General features: G+C 39.1%; 1 protein-coding gene across 1 annotated transcript in view; it reads left to right on the top strand.

Moving 5' to 3' along the window:
- Positions 1-255: 255 nt before the first annotated feature.
- Positions 256-23,707, top strand: part of Vom2r27 (vomeronasal 2 receptor, 27) — a 34,486-nt gene continuing 11,034 nt past the window's right edge. Inside the window, exons 1-5 of the mRNA NM_173130.3 lie at positions 256-513; positions 19,119-19,410; positions 19,740-20,546; positions 20,951-21,178; positions 22,222-22,345. Of these exons, the coding sequence (NP_775153.2) occupies positions 299-513; positions 19,119-19,410; positions 19,740-20,546; positions 20,951-21,178; positions 22,222-22,345 (1,666 nt within the window). The 5' untranslated portion in view covers positions 256-298. The remainder of the gene's footprint in view (positions 514-19,118; positions 19,411-19,739; positions 20,547-20,950; positions 21,179-22,221; positions 22,346-23,707) is intronic.

The following is a 23,707-nucleotide window of genomic DNA, read 5'->3' as shown; positions in this document are numbered from 1 at the left end:
AGTTTTGGATTAAATCATATTGCCTGTGGCTGGAGAACCTTTAAAAAACATTTTTTATCCATAATATTTGTTATAACAAATTCAGGCCCTCAGATTCCAAGACTGTGGGAAGAAAGTATTGGACAATTCCACATGGGAGTGAAGAGGCCTATCAGAAAGAACTTGAGATGATTCAAGTGATAACTTCAGTCTCCAATAAAATTCTAAATAATAATGCACACATAAACCATGCATATGTGTGCTGGACACTGTAGAGTTCAACTAGTCATGTTCAAGAAGGGGCAAATACTTTGTTAATATGCTCTTCGCTTGGACTTTTATCTCTTGCTTTCTGCAGATTCCAATTATTTTATGCTCCTACAGAAGCAGCGAGTGCTTAGTCAAGATGAATTATCGTTTAAAGGGGAAAGGAAATGTGGTGATTGTTGGATTTTTCCCTGCTTTTGCTGTCTACCCCCTCAACAAAACAATTGACTGGTGGATGCTTAAATTCAGCAAAGAAGTTATGATTGAGTAAGTCCTTTATCCATTTATTTTTTTTCAAGATTTGGCAGTCACATACCATAGGGAAAGTACAGATTCAAACAGCATTTTTCTGAATCTTTGTCCTAGTAAGACATATCCTAGGTCTTTCTGCAGCCCTGTGTTCTTAGTGACTTATCTAGTATTTTCAAAAGACAAGGAGTTTTGGGGTTTATTCACTTTCTTTCCACAGTAGACACTGGAAATCTCCTCCATTTTTTCTACCAAACCTGTAACTCCTCGAAGTTTGAATATTTTCAGTGTTAGCTCTACAAGAGAAAGACTATAAAATCAAAAGTTAATAGAGTATTTGCGAGGGTTCTAGAAATCTAGCTGTGCCCCTGTAAGAAGGAATAATGCCACTGTTATTAGTGACTGTTTCCTTGTGTGAGGCTGCAGTAACAAATAATGTCTGTGTGTGCTGCTGACAATTTGGGAGCAGCAATGTCAGGATTAGAAATGGAGACCTACCGTCTGCTTTAGAAATACCTTCAACTGTTTCAGATTATTTGATCTAACTTTTAATATTTGTATTTTGTGATAACTTACCATGTTTACCTGTTTAACACATACGTATTCAATGTGTATTTGTTGTCATGAATGTGTTTCTATGCACATATTGATTGTTCTGGGGGCCTCTGAAAAATGTTTCTAGGTATTCTCAAAGATGGAAAGATAGTGCCAGACAAGTGCTTGAGTTTAGTAAGCCCTGCTAATGAGAAACAATCGTATATATTTGTATTTAAAGGAAGAGAGGTCTATTTTGTCACATACAGGCATGTTCATTGCTGTAGGTAACCACACAATAAGTACCTGAAAATAAGAAGTGCAGCTTGCACTCAAGTCTGAGCTCAACGAGGGAGCATGGAAATACACATTCAGGGATTAACTTGGGAAGAATGGGTAGAAACTCACCTAAAACAAATATAGTACTGCAGATAGATTATGGTTAGTGTGGCATTGTTGGAATGGATTATGGTTAGTGTTACTGTGTCTACTGAAATGCACCTCTAGAGTTCAGCCATTAACTCAGCAGTGGAAGAGGAAAATGTTCAAGGGTAAAATGTCATTTGACATTAAGGATATTGTAATAGGTTTAGCCTTACATTAGGCAGCATGGAAAATTCAGAAACTGATCCCTCAACAAAATATTCTATGAAGAGTCTATTGGTCCCAGGGATCCTTGCTTACTTCAAGGAAGGTTACAAATTTTCTACATATTTGCACCTTGGACACTAAGGTGAAAACTGTTCTGGTTTACAACAGATGCTGTCCTTGTTACTCTTCTTCTCCTCTGCTTTCCAATCTCAACAGGTCAGGCACCACTGTGCATCATCCTGAATACATCTTCAAGTTTTACCACAGCAATCCTATGTCTACAAACTTCACACTTGAAATTACATGAGCCCTCTGTGGCTGTTTTATTTAATATGTACAATAAGAGAGTGCTGTATAAATGTTATTTAATACACTATGAAGTAAAAAATAAAACTAAAATGAACATAAAATTATTGATGCTATAAAAATAACATACAGTTTAGGTGGCATTTTTTTAATTTTTTTTAAATTTTTTAAATTTTTTTTATTAACTTGAGTATTTCTTATTTACATTTAGAATGTTATTCCCTTTCCTGGTTTCTGGGCCAACATCTCCCTAACCCTTCCCCCTCCCCTTCTTTATGGATGTTCCCCTCCCCATCCTCCCCCCATTACCACCCTGCCCCCAACTATCACGTTCACTGGGGGTTCAGTCTTGGCAGGACGAAGGGCTTCCCCTTCCACTCGTGCTCTTACTGGGCTATTCATTGCTACCTATGAGGTCAGAGTCCAGGGTTAGTCCATGCATAGTCTTTGGGTAGTGGCTTAGTCCCTGGAAGCTCTGGTTGCTTGGCATTGTTGTTCATATGAGGTCTCAAGCCCCTTCAAGTTCTTCCAGTTCTTTCTCTGATTCCTTCAACGAGGGTCCAGTTTAGTGGTTTGCTGCTGGCATTCGCCTCTGTATTTGCTGTATTCTGGCTGTGTCTCTCAGGAGAGATCTACAACCAGCTCCTGTCTGCCTGCACTACTTTGCTTCATCCAACTTGTCTAATTGGGTGGCTGTATGTGTATGGGCCACATGTGGGGCAGGCTCTGACTGGGTGTTCCTTCTGTCTCTGTTTTAATCTTTGCCTCTCTATTCCCTGCCAAGAGTACTCTTGTTCCCCTTTTAAAGAAGGAGTGAAGCATTCACATTTTGATCATCCATCTTGAGATTCATGTGTTCTGTACATCTAGGGTAATTCAAGCATTTGGGCTATTAGCCACTTATCAATGAGTGCATACCATGTGTGTTTTTCTGTGATTGGGTTACCTCACTCAGGATGATATTTTCCAGTTCCAACCATTTGCCTACGAATTTCATAAAGTCATTGTTTTTGATAGCTGAGTAATATTCCATTGTGTAGATGTACCACATTTTCTGTATCCATTCCTCTGTTGAAGGGCATCTGCGTTCTTTCCAGCTTCTGGCTATTATAAATAAGGCTGCGATGAACATAGTGGAGCACGTGTCTTTTTTATATGTTGGGGCATCTTTTGGGTATATGCCCAAGAGATGTATAGCTGGATCCTCAGGCAGTTCAATGTCCAATTTTCTGAGGAACCTCCAGACTGATTTCCAGAAAGGTTGTACCAGTCTGCAATCCCACCAACAATGGAGGAGTGTTCCTCTTTCTCCACATCCTTGCCAGCATTTGCTGTCCCTTGAGTTTTTGATCTTAGCCATTCTCACTGGTGTGAGGTGAAATCTGAGGGTTGTTTTGATTTGCATTTCCATTATGACTAAAGATGTTGAATATTTCTTTAGGTGTTTCTCAGCCATTCAGCATTCCTCAGCTGTGAATTCTTTGTTTAGCTCTGAACCCCATTTTTTTAATATATTTTTTTATTAACTTGAGTATTTCTTATATACATTTCAAGTGTTATTCCCTTTCCCAGTATCCGGGCAAACATCCCCCTCCCCCCTCCCCTTCCTTATGGGTGTTCCCCTCCCAACCCTCCCCCCATTGCCGCCCTCCCCCCACCAGTCTAGTTCACTGGGGGTTCAGTCTTAGCAGGACCCAGGGCTTCCCCTTCCACTGGTGCTCTTACTAGGATATGCATTGCTACCTATGAGGTCAGAGTCCAGGGTCAGTCCATGTATAGTCTTTAGGTAGTGGCTTAGTCCCTGGAAGCTCTGGTTGGTTGGCATTGTTGTACATATGGAGTCTCAAGCCCCTTCAAGCTCTTCCAGTTCTTTCTCTGATTCCTTCAACGGGGGTCCTATTCTCAGTTCAGTGGTTTGCTGCTGGCATTCGCCTCTGTATTTGCTGTATTCTGGTTGTGTCTCTTAGGAGCGATCTACATCCGGCTCCTGTCGGTCTGCACTTCTTTGCTTCATCCATCTTGTCTAATTGGGTGGCTATATATGTATGGGCCACATGTGGGGCAGACTCTGAATGGGTGTTCCTTCAGTCTCTGTTTTTTTTTTTTTTGTTTTGTTTTTTTTGGTTTTTTTTTTTGTTTTTTTTATTAACTTGAGTATTTCTTATATACATTTCGAGTGTTATTCCCTTTCCCGGTTTCCGGGCAAACATCCCCCTCCCCCCTCCCCTTCCTTATGGGTGTTCCCCTCCCAACCCTCCCCCCATTGCCGCCCTCCCCCCATAGACTAGTTCACTGGGGGTTCAGTCTTAGCAGGACCCAGGGCTTCCCCTTCCACTGGTGCTCTTACTAGGATAGGCATTGCTACCTATGAGGTCAGAGTCCAGGGTCAGTCCATGTATAGTCTTTAGGTAGTGGCTTAGTCCCTGGAAGCTCTGGTTGCTTGGCATTGTTGTACTTTTGGGGTCTCGAGCCCCTTCAAGCTCTTCCAGTTCTTTCTCTGATTCCTTCAATAGGGGACCTATTCTCAGTTCAGTGGTTTGCTGCTGGCATTCGCCTCTGTATTTGCTGTATTCTGGCTGTGTCTCTCAGGAGCGATCTACATCCGGCTCCTGTCAGCCTGCACTTCTTTGCTTCATCCATCTTGTCTAATTGGGTGGCTGTATATGTATGGGCCACATGTGGGGCAGGCTCTGAATGGGTGTTCCTTCAGTCTCTGTTTTAATCTTTGCCTCTCCCTTCCCTGCCAAGGGTATTCTTTTTCCTCATTTAAAGAAGGAGTGAAGCATTCACATTTTGATCATCCGTCTTGAGTTTCGTTTGTTCTAGGGATCTAGGGTAATTCAAGCATTTGGGCTAAAAGCCACTTATCAGTGAGTGCATACCATGTATGTCTTTCTGTGATTGGGTTAGCTCACTCAGGATGATATTTTCCAGTTCCAACCATTTGCCTACGAATTTCATAAACTCGTTGTTTTTGATAGCTGAGTAATATTCCATTGTGTAGATGTACCACATTTTCTGTATCCATTCCTCTGTTGAAGGGCATCTGGGTTCTTTCCATTTTCTGGCTATTATAAATAAGGCTGCGATGAACATAGTGGAGCACGTGTCTCTTTTATATGTTGAGGCATCTTTTGGGTATATGCCCAAGAGAGGTATAGCTGGATCCTCAGGCAGTTCAATGTCCAATTTTCGGAGGAACCTCCAGACTGATTTCCAGAATGGTTTTACCAGTCTGCAATCCCACCAACAATGGAGGAGTGTTCCTCTTTCTCCACATCCTCGCCAGCATCTGCTGTCACCTGAGTTTTTGATCTTAGCCAATCGCACTGGTGTGAGGTGAAATCTCAGGCTTGTTTTGATTTGCATTTCCCTTATGACTAAAGATGTTGAACATTTCTTTAGGTGTTTCTCAGCCATTCGGCATTCCTCAGCTGTGAATTCTTTGGTTAGCTCTGAACCCCATTTTTTAATAGGGTTATTTGTTTCCCTGCGGTCTAACTTCTTGAGTTCTTTGTATATTTTGGATATAAGGCCTCTATCTGTTGTAGGATTGGTAAAGATCTTTTCCCAATCTGTTGGTTGCCGTTTTGTCCTAACCACAGTGTCCTTTGCCTTACAGAAGCTTTGCAGTTTTATGAGATCCCATTTGTCGATTCTTGATCTTAGAGCATAAGCCATTGGTGTTTTGTTCAGGAAATTTTTTCCAGTGCCCATGTGTTCCAGATGCTTCCCTAGTTTTTCTTCTATTAGTTTGAGTGTGTCTCGTTTGATGTGGAGGTCGTTGATCCACTTGGACTTAAGCTTTGTACAGGGTGATAAGCATGGATCGATCTGCATTCTTCTACATGTTGCCCTCCAGTTGAACCAGCACCATTTGCTGAAAATGCTATCTTTTTTCCATTGGATGGTTTTGGCTCCTTTGTCAAAAATCAAGTGACCATAGGTGTGTGGGTTCATTTCTGGGTTTCCCTAATTTCTTTCTCGGCTTGTTTCTCTTTTGTGTAGAGGAAGGCTACTGATTTATTTGAGTTAATTTTATACACAGCCACTTTGCTGAAGTTGTTTATCAGCTTTAGTAGTTCTCTGGTGGAACTTTTGGGATCACTTAAATATACTATCATATCATCTGCAAATAGTGATACTTTGACTTCTTCTTTTCCGATCTGTATCCCCTTGATCTCCTTTTGTTGTCTGATTGCTCTGGCTAGAACTTCAAGAACTATATTGAATAAGTAGGGAGAGAGTGGGCAGCCTTGTCTAGTACCTGATTTTAGTGGGATTGCTTCAAGTTTTTCTCCATTTAGATTAATGTTAGCAACTGGTTGGCTGTATATGGCTTTTACTATGTTTAGGTATGGGCCTTGAATTCCTATTCTTTCCAGGACTTTTATCATGAAGGGGTGTTGAATTTTGTCAAATGCTTTCTCAGCATCTAATGAAATGATCATGTGGTTTTGTTCTTTCAGTTTGTTTATATAATGGATCATGTTGAGGATTTTCCGTATATTAAACCATCCCTGCATGCCTGGGATAAAGCCTACTTGATCATGGTGGATGATTGTTTTGATGTGCTCTTGGATTCAGTTTGCAAGAATTTTATTGAGTATTTTTTCATCAATATTCATAAGGGAAATTGGTCTGAAGTTCTCTTTCTTTGTTGGGTCTTTGTGTGGTTTAGGTATAAGAGTAATTGTGGCTTCATAGAAGGAATTCGGGAGTGATCCATCTGTTTCAATTTTGTGGAATAGTTTGGATAGTATTGGTATGAGGTCTTCTATGAAGGTCTGATAGAATTCTGCACTAAACCCATCTGGACCTGGGCTCTTTTTGGTTGGGAGACCTTGAATGACTGCTTCTATTTCCTTAGGAGTTATGGGGTTGTTTAACTGGTTTATCTGTTCCTGATTTAACTTCAGTACCTGGTATCTGTCTTGGAAAGTGTCCATTTCCTTCAGATTTTCAAGTTTTGTTGAATATAGGCTTTTGTAGTAAGATCTGATGAGTTTTTGAATTTCCTCTGATTCTGTAGTTATGTCTCCCTTTTCATTTCTGATTTTGTTCATTTGGACACACTCTTTGTGTCCTCTTATTAGTCTGGCTAAGGGTTTATCTATCTTGTTGATTTTCTCAAAGAACCAACTTTTGGTTCTGTTGATTCTTTCTATGGTCCTTTTTGTTTCTACTTGGTTGAATTCAGCTCTGAGTTTAATTATTTCCTGCCTTCTACTCCTCCTGGTGTATTTGCTTCTTTTTGTTCTAGAGCTTTTATGTGTGCTGTCAAGCTGGTGACATATTCTCTCTCCTGTTTCTTTCTGCAGGCACTCAGAGCTATGAGTTTTCCTCTTAGCACAGCTTTCATTGTGTCCCATAAGTTTGGGTATGTTGTACCTTCATTTTCATTAAATTCTAAGAAGTCTTTTATTTCTTTCTTCATTTCTTCCTTGACCAGGTTATTGTTGAGTAGAGCATTGTTCAACTTCCACGTATATGTGGGCATTCTTCCCTTATTGTTATTGAAGACCAGCTTTAGGCCGTGGTGGTCTGATAGCACGCATGGGATTATTTCTATCTTTCTGTACATGTTGAGGCCCTTTTTTGACCAATTATATGGTCAATTTTGGAGAAAGTACCATGAGGAGCTGAGAAGAGGGTATATCCTTTTGCTTTAGGATAGAAAGTTATATAAATGTCTGTTAAGTCCATTTGATTCATGACTTCTCTTAGTCTGTCTGCGTCTCTGTTTAATTTGTTTCCATGACCTGTCCATTGATGAGAGTGGGGTGTTGAAATCTCCTACTATTAGTGTGTGAGGTACAATGTGTGCTTGGAGCTTTAATAAGGTTTCTTTTATGTATGTAGGTGCCCTTATGTTTGGAGCATAGATATTTAGGATTGAGAGTTCATCTTGGTGGATTTTTTCCTTTGAGGAATATGAAGTGTCCTTCCTTATCTTTTTTGATGACTTTTAGTTGAAAATTCATCTTATTTGATATTAGAATGGCTACTCCAGCTTGCTTCTTCCAACCATTTGCTTGGAAAGTTGATTTCCAGCCTTTCACTCTGAGGTAGTGTCTGTCTTTGTCTCTGGGGTGTGTTTCCTGTAGGCAGCAGAATGTGCGGTCCTCGTTGCGTATCCAGTTTGTTAATCTATGTCTTTTATTGGGGAGTTGAGACCACTGATGTTGAGAGATATTAAGGAATAGTGATTATTGCTTCCTGTTATATTCATATTTGGATGTGAGGTTATGTTTGTGTGCTTTTCTTCTCTTTGTTTTGTTGCCAAGACGATTAGTTTCTTGCTTTTTCTAGGGTGTAGCTCACCTCCTTATGTTGGGCTTTACCATTTATTATCCTTTGTAGTGCTGGATTTCTAGAAAGATATTGTGTAAATTTGGTTTTGTCATGGAATATCTTGGCTTCTTCATCTATGTTAATTGAGAGTTTTGCTGGATACAATAACCTGGGCTGGCATTTGTGTTCTCTTAGGGTCTGTATGACATCTGTCCAGGATCTTCTGGCTTTCATAGTCTCTGGCGAAAAGTCTGGTGTGATTCTGATAGTTCTGCCTTTATATGTTACTTGACCTTTTTCCCTTACTGCTTTTAATATTCTTTCTTTATTTTGTGCGTTTGGTGTTTTGACTATTATGTGACGGGAGGATTTTCTTTTCTAGTCCAATCTATTTGGAGTTCTGTAGGCTTCTTGTATGCCTATGGGCATCTCTATCTTTAGGTTAGGGAAGTTTTCTTCTATGATTTTGTTGAAGATATTTACTGGTCCTTTGAGCTGGGAGTCTTCACTCTCTTCTATACCTATTATCCTTAGGTTTGATCTTCTCATTGAGTCCTGGATTTCTTGTATGTTTTGGACCAGTAGCTTTTTCCACTTTACACTACCTTTGACAGTTGAGTTGATGTTTTCTATGGAATCTTCTGCTCCTGAGATTCTCTCTTCTATCTCTTGTATTCTGTTGGTGATGCTTGTATCTATGGCTCCTTGTCTCTCCCTTTGGTTTTCTATATCCAGGGTTGTTTCCATGTGTTCTTTCTTGATTGCTTCTATTTCCATTTTTAATTCCTTCAACTGTTTGCTTGTGTTTTCCTGGAATTCTTTCAGTGATTTTTGTGATTCCTCTCTGTAGGCTTCTACTTGTTTATTTATGTTTTCCTGCATTTCTCTAAGGGAGTTCTTCATGTCTTTCTTGAAGTCCTCCAGCATCATGATCAAATATGATTTTGAATCTAGATCTTGCTTTTCTGGTGTGTTTGGATATTCCGTGTTTGCTTTGGTGGGAGAATTGGGCTCCGATGATGCCATGTAGTCTTGGTTTCTGTTGCTTGGGTTCCTGCGCTTGCCTCTCGCCATCAGATTTTCTCTAGTGTTACTTTGTTCTGCTATTTCTGACAGTGGCTAGACTGTCCTATAAGCCTGTGTGTCAGGAGTGCTGTAGACCTGTTTTCCTGTTTTCTTTCAGCCAGTTATGGGAACAGAGTGTTCTGCTTTCGGGTGTGTAGTTTTTCCTATCTACAGTTCTTCAGTTGTTCCTGTGGGCCTGTGTCCTGAGTTCACTGTCTATTGCTTTTACTATGTTTACATATGGGCCTTGAATTCCTGATTTTTCCAGGACTTTTATCATGAATGCACGTCAAATTTTGTCAAATGCTTTCTCAGCATCTAATGAAATGATCATGTGGTTCTTGTTTTTTCAGTTTGTTTATACAATGGATTACATTGATGGATTTACCTATCTAAAACCATCCCTGCATCCCTGGGATGAAACCTACTTGATCATGATAGATGATCATTTTGATGTGTTCTTGGATTTGGTTTGCAAGAATTTTTTGAGTATTTTTGCAACAATATTCTTAAGGGAAATGGGTCTGAAGTTCTCTTTCTTTGTTGGGTCTTTGTGTGGTTAAGGTGTAAGAGTAATTGTGGCTTCATAGAAGGAATTTGGTAGTGTTCCTTCTGTTTCTATTTTGTGGAATAGTTTGGATAGCATTGGTATGAGGTCTGCTATGGTGGTCTGATAGAATTTGGTACTAAACCATCTGGTCCTGGACTCTTTTTGTTTGAGAGACTTTTGATAACTGCTTCTGTTTCTTTAGGAGTTATGGCATTGTTTAGATGGTTTGTTTGTTCCTGATTTAGCTTTGATATCTGGTATCTGTCTAGAAAATTGTCCATTTCCTCCAGATTTTCCAGTTTTGTTGAATATAGGCTTTTGTAGTAGAATCTGATCATTTTTAATTTCTTCAGATTCTGTTGTTATATCTCCCTTTTCATTTCTGATTTTGTTAATTTGTACACACTCTCTGTGCCCTCTAGTTAGTCTGGCTAAGGGTTTATCTTGTTGATTTTCTCAAAGAACCAACCCTTGGTTTTGTTGATTCTTTGTATAGTCCTCTTTGTTTCAACTTGGTTTATTTCAGCTCTGAGTGTGATTATTTCCTGCCTTCTATTCCTCTTGGGTGCGTTTACTTCTTTTTTTTTCTAGAGCTTGTAGGTGTGATGTCAAGCTGCTAATGTATGCTCTCTCTGGTTTCTTTTTGGAGGCACTGGGAGCTGTGAGAATTACTCTTAGCACTGCTTTCATTTTGCCCCAAAAATTGGGTATGTTGTGCCTTAATTTTCATTAACTTCTAAAAAGACTTTAATTTATTTATTTCATCTTTGACCATGTTATCATTGAATAGAGCATTGGTCCACTTCCATGTATATGTGGGCTTACTGTCATTTATTTCGCCTTTGAAGTCCAGCCTTAGTGCCTGGTGATCTGACAGGATATATGGGATTATTTCTATCTTCTTGTATCTGTTCAGGTTTGTTTTGTGACCAATATGTGGTCAATTTTGGAGAAAGTACTATTAGGTGCTGATAGAAGGTCTGTTTTTAGTATGAAATGTTCTATAAGTATCTGTGAAGTCCATTCAGTTCATAACTTCTGCTAGTTTCTATATGTCTCTGTTTAATTTCTGCTTTCATGATCTGTCCATTGATGAGAGTGGGGTGTTGAAATCTCCTATTATTATGTGTGATTTGAGCTTTAGTAAGGTTTCTTTTATGAATGTAGGTGCCCTTGCACTTGGAGCATAGGTATGTAGGATTGAGGGTTCATCTTGGTGGATTTTTCCTTTGATGAATATGAAGTGTCCTTCCTTATCTTTTTTGATGACTTTTGGTTGAAAGTCAGTTTTATTCAATATTAGAATGGCTACTCCAATTTTGTTTTGGATATTTGCTTAGAAAGTTTTTTCCCAGCCTTTTATTCTGAGTTAGTGTCTGTCTTTGTCTCTGAGGTGTGTTTCCTGTAGGGAGCAAAATACTGGGTCCTCTTTATGTATCCAGTTTGTTAGCCTATGTCTTTTTATTGAGGAATTGAGTCCATTGATGCTAAGAGATATTAAGGAATAGTGATTGTTGCTTCCTGTTATTTTGATTGTTAGAGGTCGAATTATGTTTGTATGTCTCTCTTCTTTTGGTTTCATTGCAAGGATATTACTTTCTTGCTTTTTCTAGGGTGTAGTTTCCCTCCTTGTGTTGGAGTTTTCCATCTATTATCCTTTGTAGGGCTGCATTCGTACAAAGATAATGTGTAAATTTGGTTTTGTCATGGCTTCTCCATCTATGTTAATTGAGGGCTATGCTGGATATAGTACCTGTGCTGGCATTTGTGTTCTCTTAGGGTCTGTATGACATCTGTCCAGGATCTTCTGGCTCTCATAGTCTCTGGTGAGAAGTCTGATGTAATTTTGATAGGTCTGCCTTTATATGTTACTTGACCTTTTTCCCTTACTTCTTTTAATATTCTTTCTCTGTTTTGTGCGTTTGGTGTTTGGACTATTATGTGCCAGGAGGAATTTCTCTTCTGGTCCAATCTATTTGGATTTCTGTAGGCTTCTTGTATGTTTATGTGATGCTTTCTTTAGGCTAGGGAAGTTTTCTTCTATAATTTTGTTGAATATATTTACTGATCCTTTAAGTTGGAAGTCTTCGCTCTCTTCTATATCTCGTATCCTTAAATTTAATTTTCTCATTGTGTCCTGTATTTCCTAGATGTTTTGGGTTAGGAGCTTTTTGTGTTTTACATATCTTCAATGCTTGTGTTGATGTTTTCTATGGTATTTTCTGCCCCAGAGATTCTCTTTTCTATCTCTTGTATTCTGTTGGTGATGCTCATGTCTGTGACTTCTGAGCTCTTTCCTAGGTTTTATATCTCCGGTGTTGATTCTCTTTGTGCTTTCTTTATTGTTTCTATTTCCACTTTTAAATCCTGGATGGCTTTGCTCAATTCCTTCATCTGTTTGTTGTGATTTCCTGTAATTCTTTAAGGGATTTTTCTGTTTCTTCTTTAAGGGCTTCTACTTGTTTACCTGTATCATCCTATATTTCTTTAAGGGAGTTATTTATGACTTTCTTAAAGTCCTTTATCGTCATCAAGAGATGTGATTTTAAATTCAAAACTTGCTTTTCCATTGTGTTTGGATATCCAGTATTTGCTTTGTTGGGAGAACTGGGCTCTGATGATGCCAAGTAATCTTTGTTTATGTTGCTTTGGTTTCTGTACTTGCCTCTCACCACCAGGTTGTCTCTAGTGTTAGCTTGTCTTGCTTTCTCTGGCAATGGCTTGACCCTCCTGTAAGCCTTTGTTTCAGCACTCCTATATACCTGTTTTCTTTCGCCAGATCTGGGAACAGAGAGCTGCTCCTGGGTTTATGTGACCTGAAGCCTCCAGGTGGGTCACGTGAAGCAGAAAAGTTGGTCTTATCTCTGCTCTCAAGTGTGTGGGTGCTCCTGGTGACTGGCTTTCAGCTCTCAGCACAAGCAGAAACCTGAAGGTTCCTGCCCCTGACTGCTCCTGTATTCCTGTATCCAGAGGGCACTAGGCAGGTTCCTCTTGGACCGGGAATGTTAGCAGAAGTGGCAGTCTCCCCTGAGTTTTCAGGATTGTCTGCACTTCTGAGAGTCTAGTTCTCTCCTCCATGGGACTTGGGTACAGAGTCTAGCTGTAATTTCAAGGGTGAAGCTTGTCACCTGCTGAACCCAATAATCACAACCATTGAGATTTTTGTAAGAAAAACAACCATCAGCTTCCTTACCATAGAAGTCAAAAGCTGCTGGCCCCTTTAAGAGCAGCTTGTCCTGAGAGACACAGCCAGAATACAGCAAATACAGAGGCGAATGCCAGCAGCAAACCAGTGAACTGAGAACAGGACCCCCGTTGAAGGAATCAGAGAAAGAACTGGAAAGCTTGAAGGGGCTCAAGACCCCATATGAACAACAATGCCAAGCAACCAGAGCTTCCAGGGACTAAGCCACTACTACAGGGACTATACATGGACTGACCCTGGACTCTGACCTCATAGGTAGCATTGAATATCCTAGTAAGATCACCAGTGTAAGGGGAAGCCCTGGGTCCTGCTAAGACTGAACCCCCACTGAACGTGATTGTTGGGGGGAGGGCGGCAATGGGCGGAGGATGGGGAGGGGAACACCGATAAAGAAGGGGAGGGGGAGAGGTGAGGGGGATGTTGGCCTGGAAACTGAGAAGGGGAATAACACTCGAAATGTAAATAAGAAATACTCAAGTTAATTAAAAAAAAAAAAGAGCAGCTTGAACAGATAATCATCTCCTGGCAGGGCTTCTTCCAGCTATGCTTAAATCCTAGCTACAGGTACAGGGCCCCAAAGTTCATCGGTTTTTGTTGTGTCAATTGAGACTGCTTTTTTTTTTAACTAACTAATTCAAGGGGTAGGCAGCCAGCAGATAAAGTTTTTCTTCTTTTGAACATGAAATAAAGAGCAATGGCCACACAACAAAACAAAAACACAGACATAAGTGACAAACATGGACAAATTGGTGCACCAAGGACAGACAATACACAGAGAGGGAAGAGAAGTAGATGTGCCAAAGAGATCCAGATCTCCTACCTAAAGGACTCAGAACCATAACTAAGCATTTCTCCAGTGGGAGCCAGAGAGGAAGCAGGACATCTCCTGATCCTCCTATCCCTAGGAGAGATCTGGAACAGCCTAGGTTCATGTTCCTTCTCTTTTGCCAGATGGAGGGGATGACTGCTTCTCTGGAATCCATTCTCTCTCTCATTCTATCTCTAATCAGGATCTAAAGACTAAAAGCATCTATGAGAATTATCTTTGCTCTTCTATAGTTTATCATAACTCTAAACACATGCACAAAATACATTCTGCCATTACCTTGCCCCATTCTTACAAGGTTTATTCTAAATGTGCTTTATTTTCCTTTATCTTTCATTTACATTCTACCATTATCTTGTCTCTTTTAACAATGTTTATTCACTACTGGCCCAAATATTTTCCTTTACCTTTCATTTTCTTTTATCATTCACTTTCCTTTTTGAGTGTTCCCCTCTCAGTGGTGTCCTACACTATATCCCCCTTACTTGAGTTTCAGTGTTCAGGCACCATTTCACCACCTCAGTCAGTAAACAGGGTCTCAAGTAATGGAGTGAGGATTGAAAAAGAAAAAGTTAGACAAAATTATAACATGACTCCAGTCTGTACTAAGGCTGAAGCAGCTTTATTTCTCTCCACCCTGCTTTTATATCATTCCAAGTATTTAAAAAAAAAAAGTCAGTTCTTAGATCAAACACAAAGTAATTAAGTGAAGTAGAAAACAGAGAGATCACATAAGATAGTAATTAAGTAAAGTAGTAAGCAAAACGATCACACAAGGTAATAATTAAGTAGTAGACAAAGGGGTTGGGGATTTAGCTCAGTGGTAGAGCACTTGCCTAGCAAGCACAAGGCCCTGGGTTCAGTCCCCAGCTCCGAAAAAAAGAAAAAAGAAAAAAAAGTAGTAGATAAAGCCCCATGGTCACTGTTTCTGGTATTTTTTTAAGATTTATTTATTATATAAGAATACACTGTAGCTGTCTTCAGACACACCAGAAGGGGGTGCCAGATCTCATTACAGATAGTTGTGAGTCACCATGTTATTGCTGGGATTTGAACTCAGGACCTCTGGAAGAGCAGTTAGTGCTCTTAGCCACTGAACCATCTCTCTAGCCCCTGTTCCTAATATTCTTATCTAAGCCTACTTCCTTGTCCAAGCCCAGAGACAAATGCCAAATTCCTAAAAGTGGAATCAGAAGCTCTCAACAGGGATTCATTCAATGTTCTTGTATTTGTTAAAGATTATTTTGTGTCCAATTATATGGTTGATTTTTGAGAGGGTACTATGAGGTGCTGAGAAGAAGGAATATTCTTGGGGAAATATTCATTAGATATCTATTAAATCCATTTGACTCATAATTCCTATTAGTTTCACTGTGTCTCTGTTTCTGTTTCCATGATCTGTCCATAGGTGAAAATGGGGTGTTGAAGTATCCTACTATTATTGTGTGAGGTGCAATGTATGAATTGAGTTTCAGTAACATTTCTTTTACAAATGTGGATGCCCTTGCATTTGGGGCATAGATTTTCAGAATTGAGAGTTAATCTTGGTCGATTTTTTCTTCAATAAGTATGTTGTGTCCTTCCCATCTTTGTTTATAACTTTTGGTTGAAAGTCTATTTTATTGCATATCAGAATGACTACTCTAGCTTGTTTCTTGGGACCATATGCTTGAAATTTTATTTTTGAGCCATTTACTTTGAGGTAGTGTCTGTTTTTGTCACGGAGATGTGTTTTCTGTATACAGTAAAATGCTTAGTCCTGTTGTGAATCCAGTCTGTTAGCCTATCTCTTTTTATTAGGGAGTTGAGTCCATTGATGTTGAGAGATATTAAGGACCAGTGGTTCTTGCTTCCTGTCATTTTTGTTGTTAGAGGTGGAATTATGTCTGTTTGGCTAACTTTGGTTTGTTGTGAGAGGATTAATTCCTTGCTCTTTCTTGGGTATAGTTTCCCTCCTTGTGTTGGAGCTTTTCATCTATTATCCTTTGTAGGGCTGATTAGTAGAAGCTTATTGCTAAACTTTGGTTTTGTCGTGAAATATCTTGCTTTTTCCACCTATAATAATGGAGAGTTTTGCTGGATATAGTAGCCTGGGCTAATATTTTTGTTCTCTTGGGGTCTGTATGATATCTGCCCAAGATCTTCTGGCTTTTAGAGTCTCTGTTGAGAAGTCTAATGTAATTCTATAGGTCTGCCTTTATATGTTAGTTGGTCTTTTTCCCTTACTAATTTCAATATTCTTTCTTTAGTCTATGTATTTGGTGTTTTGATTATTATGTGATGGAAAGAATTTATCTTATAGTCCAATCTGTTTGCTGTTTGTAGGCTTCCTATATGTTTATGGACATCTCTTTTTTTGGTTAGAGAAGTTATCTTCTATTATTTTGTTTAAGATGTTTCCTGGCCCTTTGAGTTGGTAATCTTTAATATTTCTAGTTTTCTTTAATATTTCTAGTTCCATTTTTAGATCATAGACAGTATTGTTCAATTCCTTCACCTGTTTGTTTTTTCCTGTATTACTTTGAATTATTTATGTGTTTGCTATCTAGTGGCTTCTGCTTGGTTATCTGCACTTTCCTGTATTCCTTTAATTTTATTTATGACATTTTAAAAGTCCTCTATTGTCTTCATGTCATGGGATTTTAGATCTGAATCTTGCTTTTCATGAGTGTTGGGGTATCCAGGGCTTGCAGAGGTCAGAAAACTGGGTTCTGATGTTGCCAAATATTATTGGTTTCAGTTGCTTATGTTCTTGGCTTGCTTTTCGCCACCTGGTTATCTCTGGTGTAGAATCTATAAAGATACACAGACAGACAAACAGAAAGGCAGACAGATAGAAGAAAGAAATTTCAAAGGAATCACCAAATAACATAGGAGAGAAAGCCACAACTAGCCCATTTCCTGCTACTAGATGAAACTTACAGTTCTAGAGATGGGTTGAGGCATTGGCAAAATAAGGCCTACGCAAACATCCAAACAACCCAGGCTATGGATAAGGCTATTGGTTGCTCTACAAAAAATGAAGGTAAGACCCTTTGCTGAATATGACACTAACAGAACTTACTGAACATGAAAAAAATGAGCTGGTGTCTACTTAGAGCCTTCACTCCTATAGACTAATGTTCATGGAACTTGAAGGTACTCTACATGCTATCAAAGGAGAAATGTAAATATCAACAATCTGATCAACAGTGGTTTCATGACTGCAAGATGAAAGTATGCAATAGGGCAATCGTGGCACAAAGCTTATGGGACTAACCAAGCAATTTCTGATTGGGTTTAAGGCCCACTCCTCTTTCAGATGAAAACCAACAGTGCTAGAGTAGCCAAAAACCTGAAATTAGATAGGCCATGGACCAAGGGGGAAATGAAAAAGTATGGTTCTGCGAAATTAATGTCAAAATAAAATGACTCCTTAGAATATTCTGTTATGAGCCTGCCCCACATGTGGCCCACACATATACAGCCACCAAACTAGATAAGATGGATGAAGCAAAGAAGGGCAGGCTGACAGGAACCGGATGTAGATCTCTCCTGAGAGACACAGCCAGCATATAGCAAATACAAAGGCGAATGCCAGCAGCAAACCACTGAACTGAGAACAGGACCCCCGTTGAAGGAATCAGAGAAAGGACTGGAAGAGCTTGAAAGAGCTCGAGACCCCATATGAACAAAAATGCCAACCAACCAGAGCTTCCAGGGAATAAGCCACTACCCCAAGACTATACATGGACTGACCCTGGGCTCCAACCTCATAGGTAGCAATGAATAGCCTAGTAAGAGCACCAGTGGAAGGGGAAGCCCTTCGTCCTGCCAAGACTGAACCCCCAGTGAATGTGATTGCTGGGGGGAGGGTGGTAATGGGGGGAGGATGGGGAGGGGAACACCATATAGAAGGGGAGGGGGAAGGGGTTAGGGGATGTTGGCCTGGAAGCCAGGAAGGGGAATAATAATCAAAATGTAAATAAGAAATACTCAAGTTAATACAGATTAAAAAATAAAATAAAAGCAAAATGTGTGTGATAGAAAAAAAGAATATTCTGTTATGTTCATAGATTGGTGTCTCACTCTACAACATTGGAGAGGTTCCCTACAGCAGTAGCACATTCAATTCTAAATAAGATGTATCCATAAAACCTATTCAGGGCTCAGAAAATGCAGAAGTGGAGGAGGAAAAATTGTAAGAGCCAGAGACTATGGAGAAGACCGAGGCCTTCTGAACATAGCTAGGCTGATGGATGTATGAAATCACAGAGACTGTGAAAGCATGTAAAGGACCTATAACAGTCTATGACAGATAGACTGCCAGTGCTTAGAGAGGAAATGGCCACGAGCCCCCATATTTAATTCAGAAGTATTTGTAAGCTATCACAAGCCTCCATCCCTAACCCAAAGGCAAATACAAAAAATAGTTGTCTCCAATGAGGCTCCATGAGTATACAAATAAGGCCAGGCCCATGCTCAATAATAGATGGAAAAGAAAAAGAATAAACTCTCTTTTGAATTTTGAATAATGGCACTTTTTTAACCATTCATGACTTTTGTATACATACTATGTATAGGATTTTTTGTTGTTATATTTTGATTTAAGGTTTTCTATAAAAGAAACCTTATGTGTGTCTCTGCATCTCTATTTCTGCTCCTTTCCTTTTACTTTGGTTCTTGTTTGTTTGCTTGCTTGCTTGTTTGTTTTGTCCTATTCTAGTTTCTTTGTTTTTATTTTAATGAATTATTATTTTACATACGTTTTTGTTTTCTAGTAACAGAAAAAAAAGAATGGGTATGGGATTGAGTGGTGAGAGATATGAGAATAACTGGGGGAAAGTGGTGGAGGGGAAAATGTAATAAAAATATATTGTGGGGGCTGGAGAGATGGCTCAGTGGTTAAGACACTGACTGCTCTTCCAGAGGTCCTGAATTCAAATCCCAGCAACCACATGGTGGCTCACAACCATCTATAATGAGATCTGATGCCCTCTTCTGCTGTGTCTGAAGACAACTACAGTGTACTTATATATAATAAATAAATAAATCTTTAAAAATATATATTGTGTGAAAAAAGAACTATTTTCAATAAAAAATAAGGAAAGGGGAAAAATAATCCTGTTCTATTTTCAGAAAATACTGAGAAGATATTTAAACATGGATGTTTAGAAACAGAAGCATGCAAACTGTAAAAGTCATTGCAATAAACTTGCACATTTGATATGTGATATGAGTCTTCCCTAAATATTGTTCTACCTTCTGTTCAGGTTTAAGTTGAAGAGCTACCAGTATATTTTGGCCATGAGGTTTGCCATTGAGGAAATCAACAGCAATCCCCATCTTTTACCAAACACATCCCTGGGATTTGAGATCAATAATGTCCCACACGGTCAGAGGTACACTCTGGTCAAACTTTTTAGCTCACTTTCAGGGTCTAATTATGACATTCCTAACTACATAAGTGCAAGTGAGAGCAATTCTGCTGCTGTACTTACAGGACCATCGTGGACAATATCTGAATGCGTAGGGACACTCCTGGATCTTTACAAATTTCCACAGGTGAGAGAAGGGGATGGGATAGGACATTAGGTCAGTTCTACTTGGTGATATTTTAGGAGGCTGTGAGGGAAAATAGGGAAACTTAAATCACTCTTCACAGATAGGGAGATGAGGCAGACAATTAATGGTAGCTTAGAACAGATAAAAGGGAAAAAATAGAATAGACACAGGACACTATTGAACCTAAGAATTTTTCGTACTTTTATGGAAAACCCATAAAAGGTATGATTGACCTTCAAAGCAGGATTGTCCTAAAGACTTCAAACCATTACTATAAAATTGAGTTGAATTTTATGACAATGTTCTTTTATCTTATTTTTTTTCTGCAGCTTACTTTTGGGCCTTTTGATAGTCTCCTGAGTGAACAAAGACGGTTTTCTTCTCTGTACCAAGTGGCCCCCAAAGATACATTTCTGACGCCTGGCATTGTATCTTTGATGCTTCATTTCCACTGGAACTGGGTGGGGTTATTCATCATAGATGATGACAAAGGTGCCCAGACACTGTCAGACTTGAGAAATGAGATGGATAAAAATGGAGTCTGCACAGCATTTGTAGAAATGATCCCAGTCATCAAGGGTTCATTTTTTACCAAATCCTGGAAAAATCATGTGCAGATCCTGGAATCATCATCAAATGTGATTATTATTTATGGGGACTCTGATTCTCTATTAAGCTTAATAGTAAATATTAAGCAGAAGTTGCTCACATGGAAAGTGTGGGTACTGATCTCACAGTGGGATGTTTCTAAATTTGATGATTATTTCATGGTAGACTCATTGCATGGAGCTCTTATTTTTTCACACCATCGTGAGGAGATTCCTAATTTTACAGATTTTATGCAGAAGTACAACCCTTCCAAGTACCCGGAAGACACTTATCTTCATGTATTGTGGCACATGTACTTCAATTGCTCATTTGTTAAGAAAGATTGTAAAATTGTGCACAACTGTTTGCCTAATGCCTCCCTGGGGTTCTTGCCTGGGAACATATTTGACATGGCCATGAGTGAAGAGAGTTACAATGTATACAATGCTGTGTATGCTGTGGCCCACAGTCTGCATGAGATGATTCTCAACCAAGTACAATTTCAAACTCATGAAAAAGGAAAAAAGATGGTATTCTTTCCTTGGCAGGTAATGTCACTTCAGTTTTATTGTGATATCAGCACATGATACTTGAAGACTTTATAAATTCACTAAATCTAGGCAATACATAGTTTAGATTATTTTGTCAACAATATGCAAGGAAGACTGTGCTACATATATATAGCAACATATATAGTTATATTACAAAGAGCCATACAATAATTTCACAGTAAATTTTCAATATAAAAGGTTCATTTACCTCAGAGATTTCACACACAAAAAAAAAAAACTCAGAGACAGAGAATTATCACAATGAGCATGAACACCTCTAAAATGCTTGCAGTATGTAAGTAATCACTCAGGGATTAAAATTAACTAGAGATATTTCCTAATCCTGCTTGGCCTTTGCTTCTCCCTAGTTTATGTAATATAAGTGCATGCATCTCTTTCAGCTTCACCCCTTTCTAAGGGAAAGACAACTCATCAATCAGAATGGAGCGAATGAAGATCTGGATTGTACCAGGAAGTCACATGTAGAGTATGACATTCTCAACTTTTGGAATTTCCCAAAAGGTCTTGGGCTAAATGTGAAAGTAGGAACGTTTTCTCCAAGTGCTCCAAAGGAACAGAAACTGTCCATATCTTCTAACATGATACAGTGGGCCACAGGGTCGACAGAGGTGGGTTGCAGCTTACTTCTGTGTTTTGAAGAATATGGAAATCTCAAAATCATGTTTCTAAGGGTCAGGACTCTTCATTGCTCACACAGGGCCCACTAATAGGCAAGTAATGACCACCAATATACAAAATTATCTTAACACCTAATTTTGCAAAATGAACTATATTTATTTTTCAGTCTTCTCATTTACCAAATATCATGAATACAGAATTTTTCAGGAAGATTTCCACCACTATCTCAGATCATCTGACAGAAAGTTTGTTTTGATCCCAGCTTGGAAGTTTTCAGTCAATGGTCAGTTAGCCTTTTTCTTCTTGACCCAGTCAGGACAGAAGACCATGAAGGGAATGTGTGTTAGTTGTTTGTTTTGCAGTTGCAAAAATGCTACCTAACAAAACAATGTGGGAGCATTTTTCTAGGTTCACAGTTTGAGAGTATATTCTATGACTGCAGAAAGCCAGGTTCTTAGGTGGTAGGGGAAGAGATTCGCATTGCATTAACAGTCAGGATACAGAGAGCGCTGAGTGCTGCTGAGTGTTAACTGCTTTCCTGCTTTCCATTTTTTCAGGAACCATGGCCAATAAATCAGAGCCACCTACTATTAGACATGGTCTATTCACCTCAAGTAAACAAATCTAAAAAAATATTTTTCAATTATTCTCATAGATTCATTTCAACAGTGATTCTAATACCTGTCACACTGACTTGGTGAACTTTTACCATGGAAAAAAAAATTATTTGTATTTGTAACCAAGAGTAAAGAGGCAGTAGATTTGTAGTTATACCAAGACATGATACCAAGAACATAAACATTAGCTTCTATGACTCACCTTAAACAATTTCAACAATTTTCTAGTAAATTCATATTATTAGGACCAAACATTAACAATATGGGCCTGTGAATGACTCATACTAGTAGTAAAAACAATTCAGCTATCAGCATTTAGAGAAATTGGCATAAAAAAATTAATGGTTCTATATTCAAAACCACTGTATTGGAGACTCCATCCAAACCTGACCACTTGCTATCCTGACCATTCCCAGATTCCACAGTCTGTATGCAGTGAGAGCTGTCATCCTGGATTCAGGAAAACCCACCAGGAAGGCAGGGTTGCCTGTTGCTTTGACTGCATTCCTTGTCCAGAAAATGAGATCTCCAATGAGACAGGTACGTGTCAGTCATGCAAAACACATTCATATCTATTCACATCTGCAAAATCTAAGCAAATGGAAAACATCTGTAAATGAACTGCAATCAGTTCACTTCACTGAAGATAATTCTCTGCTTTCCAAATGTCAGAAAATCACAGGTTACAGCTCATTTTTCCCACTGAAATAATACACACTTGACATTGAAATTCATAACTTCTTTGTGTTCTTGAACCATTCTGGTTGAGGCTGACAGAAGAAACAACTTTATCAACACCAGAGTATCCTGCTTCATTTTACCATGCCTTTTGTCTTAGTTTCTTTTCTACTGATATGACAAAGTAATCTGACCAAGCAACTTATAATAGACGGCATTTAACTGGCTTGTATTTTCAGGTACTTAGAGTCCATAAAAGCAGAGCAGAACTGTATGTGATACTTTGAATGAGAAGGGCCCACATATGCTTTTATGATTGAATACTTGAGCTACAGTTATGGAACTATTTGGGATGGATTAGGAGGTGTGGACATGTTCAAGGAGGACTGTCATTTAGGATGGGTTTGGAGGTATCAACAGCTCATTTCATTTCCATTTAGCATTCACTCTCCCCTCTCCTACTCCCTCCCTCTCTCTTTCTTCTCTTCCACCTCCACCTCCCCGCGCCTCTACCTCATGCTCGTAGATCAGATGCAAGCTTTCAGCTATTTTTTCCAGATCCCGTCCTTCCTGTAGTTTGCCATGTTCTCTATATGGAGCTGTGAGTCAGCAAGTTAAATGCTTTCTTTTATAAGTTGCCTTGGTCATGCCTCTTCCCAGCAGTCAGAAATTAACTAAGACAGCATAACAAGAAAATTGAGCACTCACATGCAGATCCACAAGTAGGAGACAAAGAAGACACAATGAATGACAAACCCTTCAACAGCAACATGCCTCTCCCAAAAGAGCCTCATCTCCTAATTTCCAGATAGTGCCCCCAATGAGGGGCAAATGCATACAAATATGTATGGGGCAGGGGGACATTCTCATTCAAACCATCACATTTTGCTCCCTGTTCTTCTTAGCAAATCATAATATTATTTTTTACTTTGATTTTTATAAAATTCTATGTGTTATACAACACATTCTAATCACAGATCTCCATCCTCCCAGTCAACACCCCCACCTACCCTCTCCCTCAAATCCACTGCTCTTCAAGTTTTCTTCAGAAAATGGTGGAAATGTCAACTGAACATGCCATAACAAGATGCAATGACATTAGGTATAAGCCTCCTTTCAAGCCTGGACAAGACAACCCAGTAGGAAAAAAATGATCCCACGAGCATTCAAAAGTGTCAATCACACCCTACTTTCACTGTTAGGAATCCCACTTTAAAAGCCCAT

Source organism: Rattus norvegicus, chromosome 1, assembly GCF_021556685.1.
Source record: "Rattus norvegicus strain SHRSP/BbbUtx chromosome 1, alternate assembly SHRSP_T2T, whole genome shotgun sequence".
In the NCBI taxonomy this organism is placed as follows: domain Eukaryota; kingdom Metazoa; phylum Chordata; class Mammalia; order Rodentia; family Muridae; genus Rattus; species Rattus norvegicus.
Note: the sequence above shows the minus strand (reverse complement) of the source record. Positions and strands in the feature narration are given on the sequence as shown.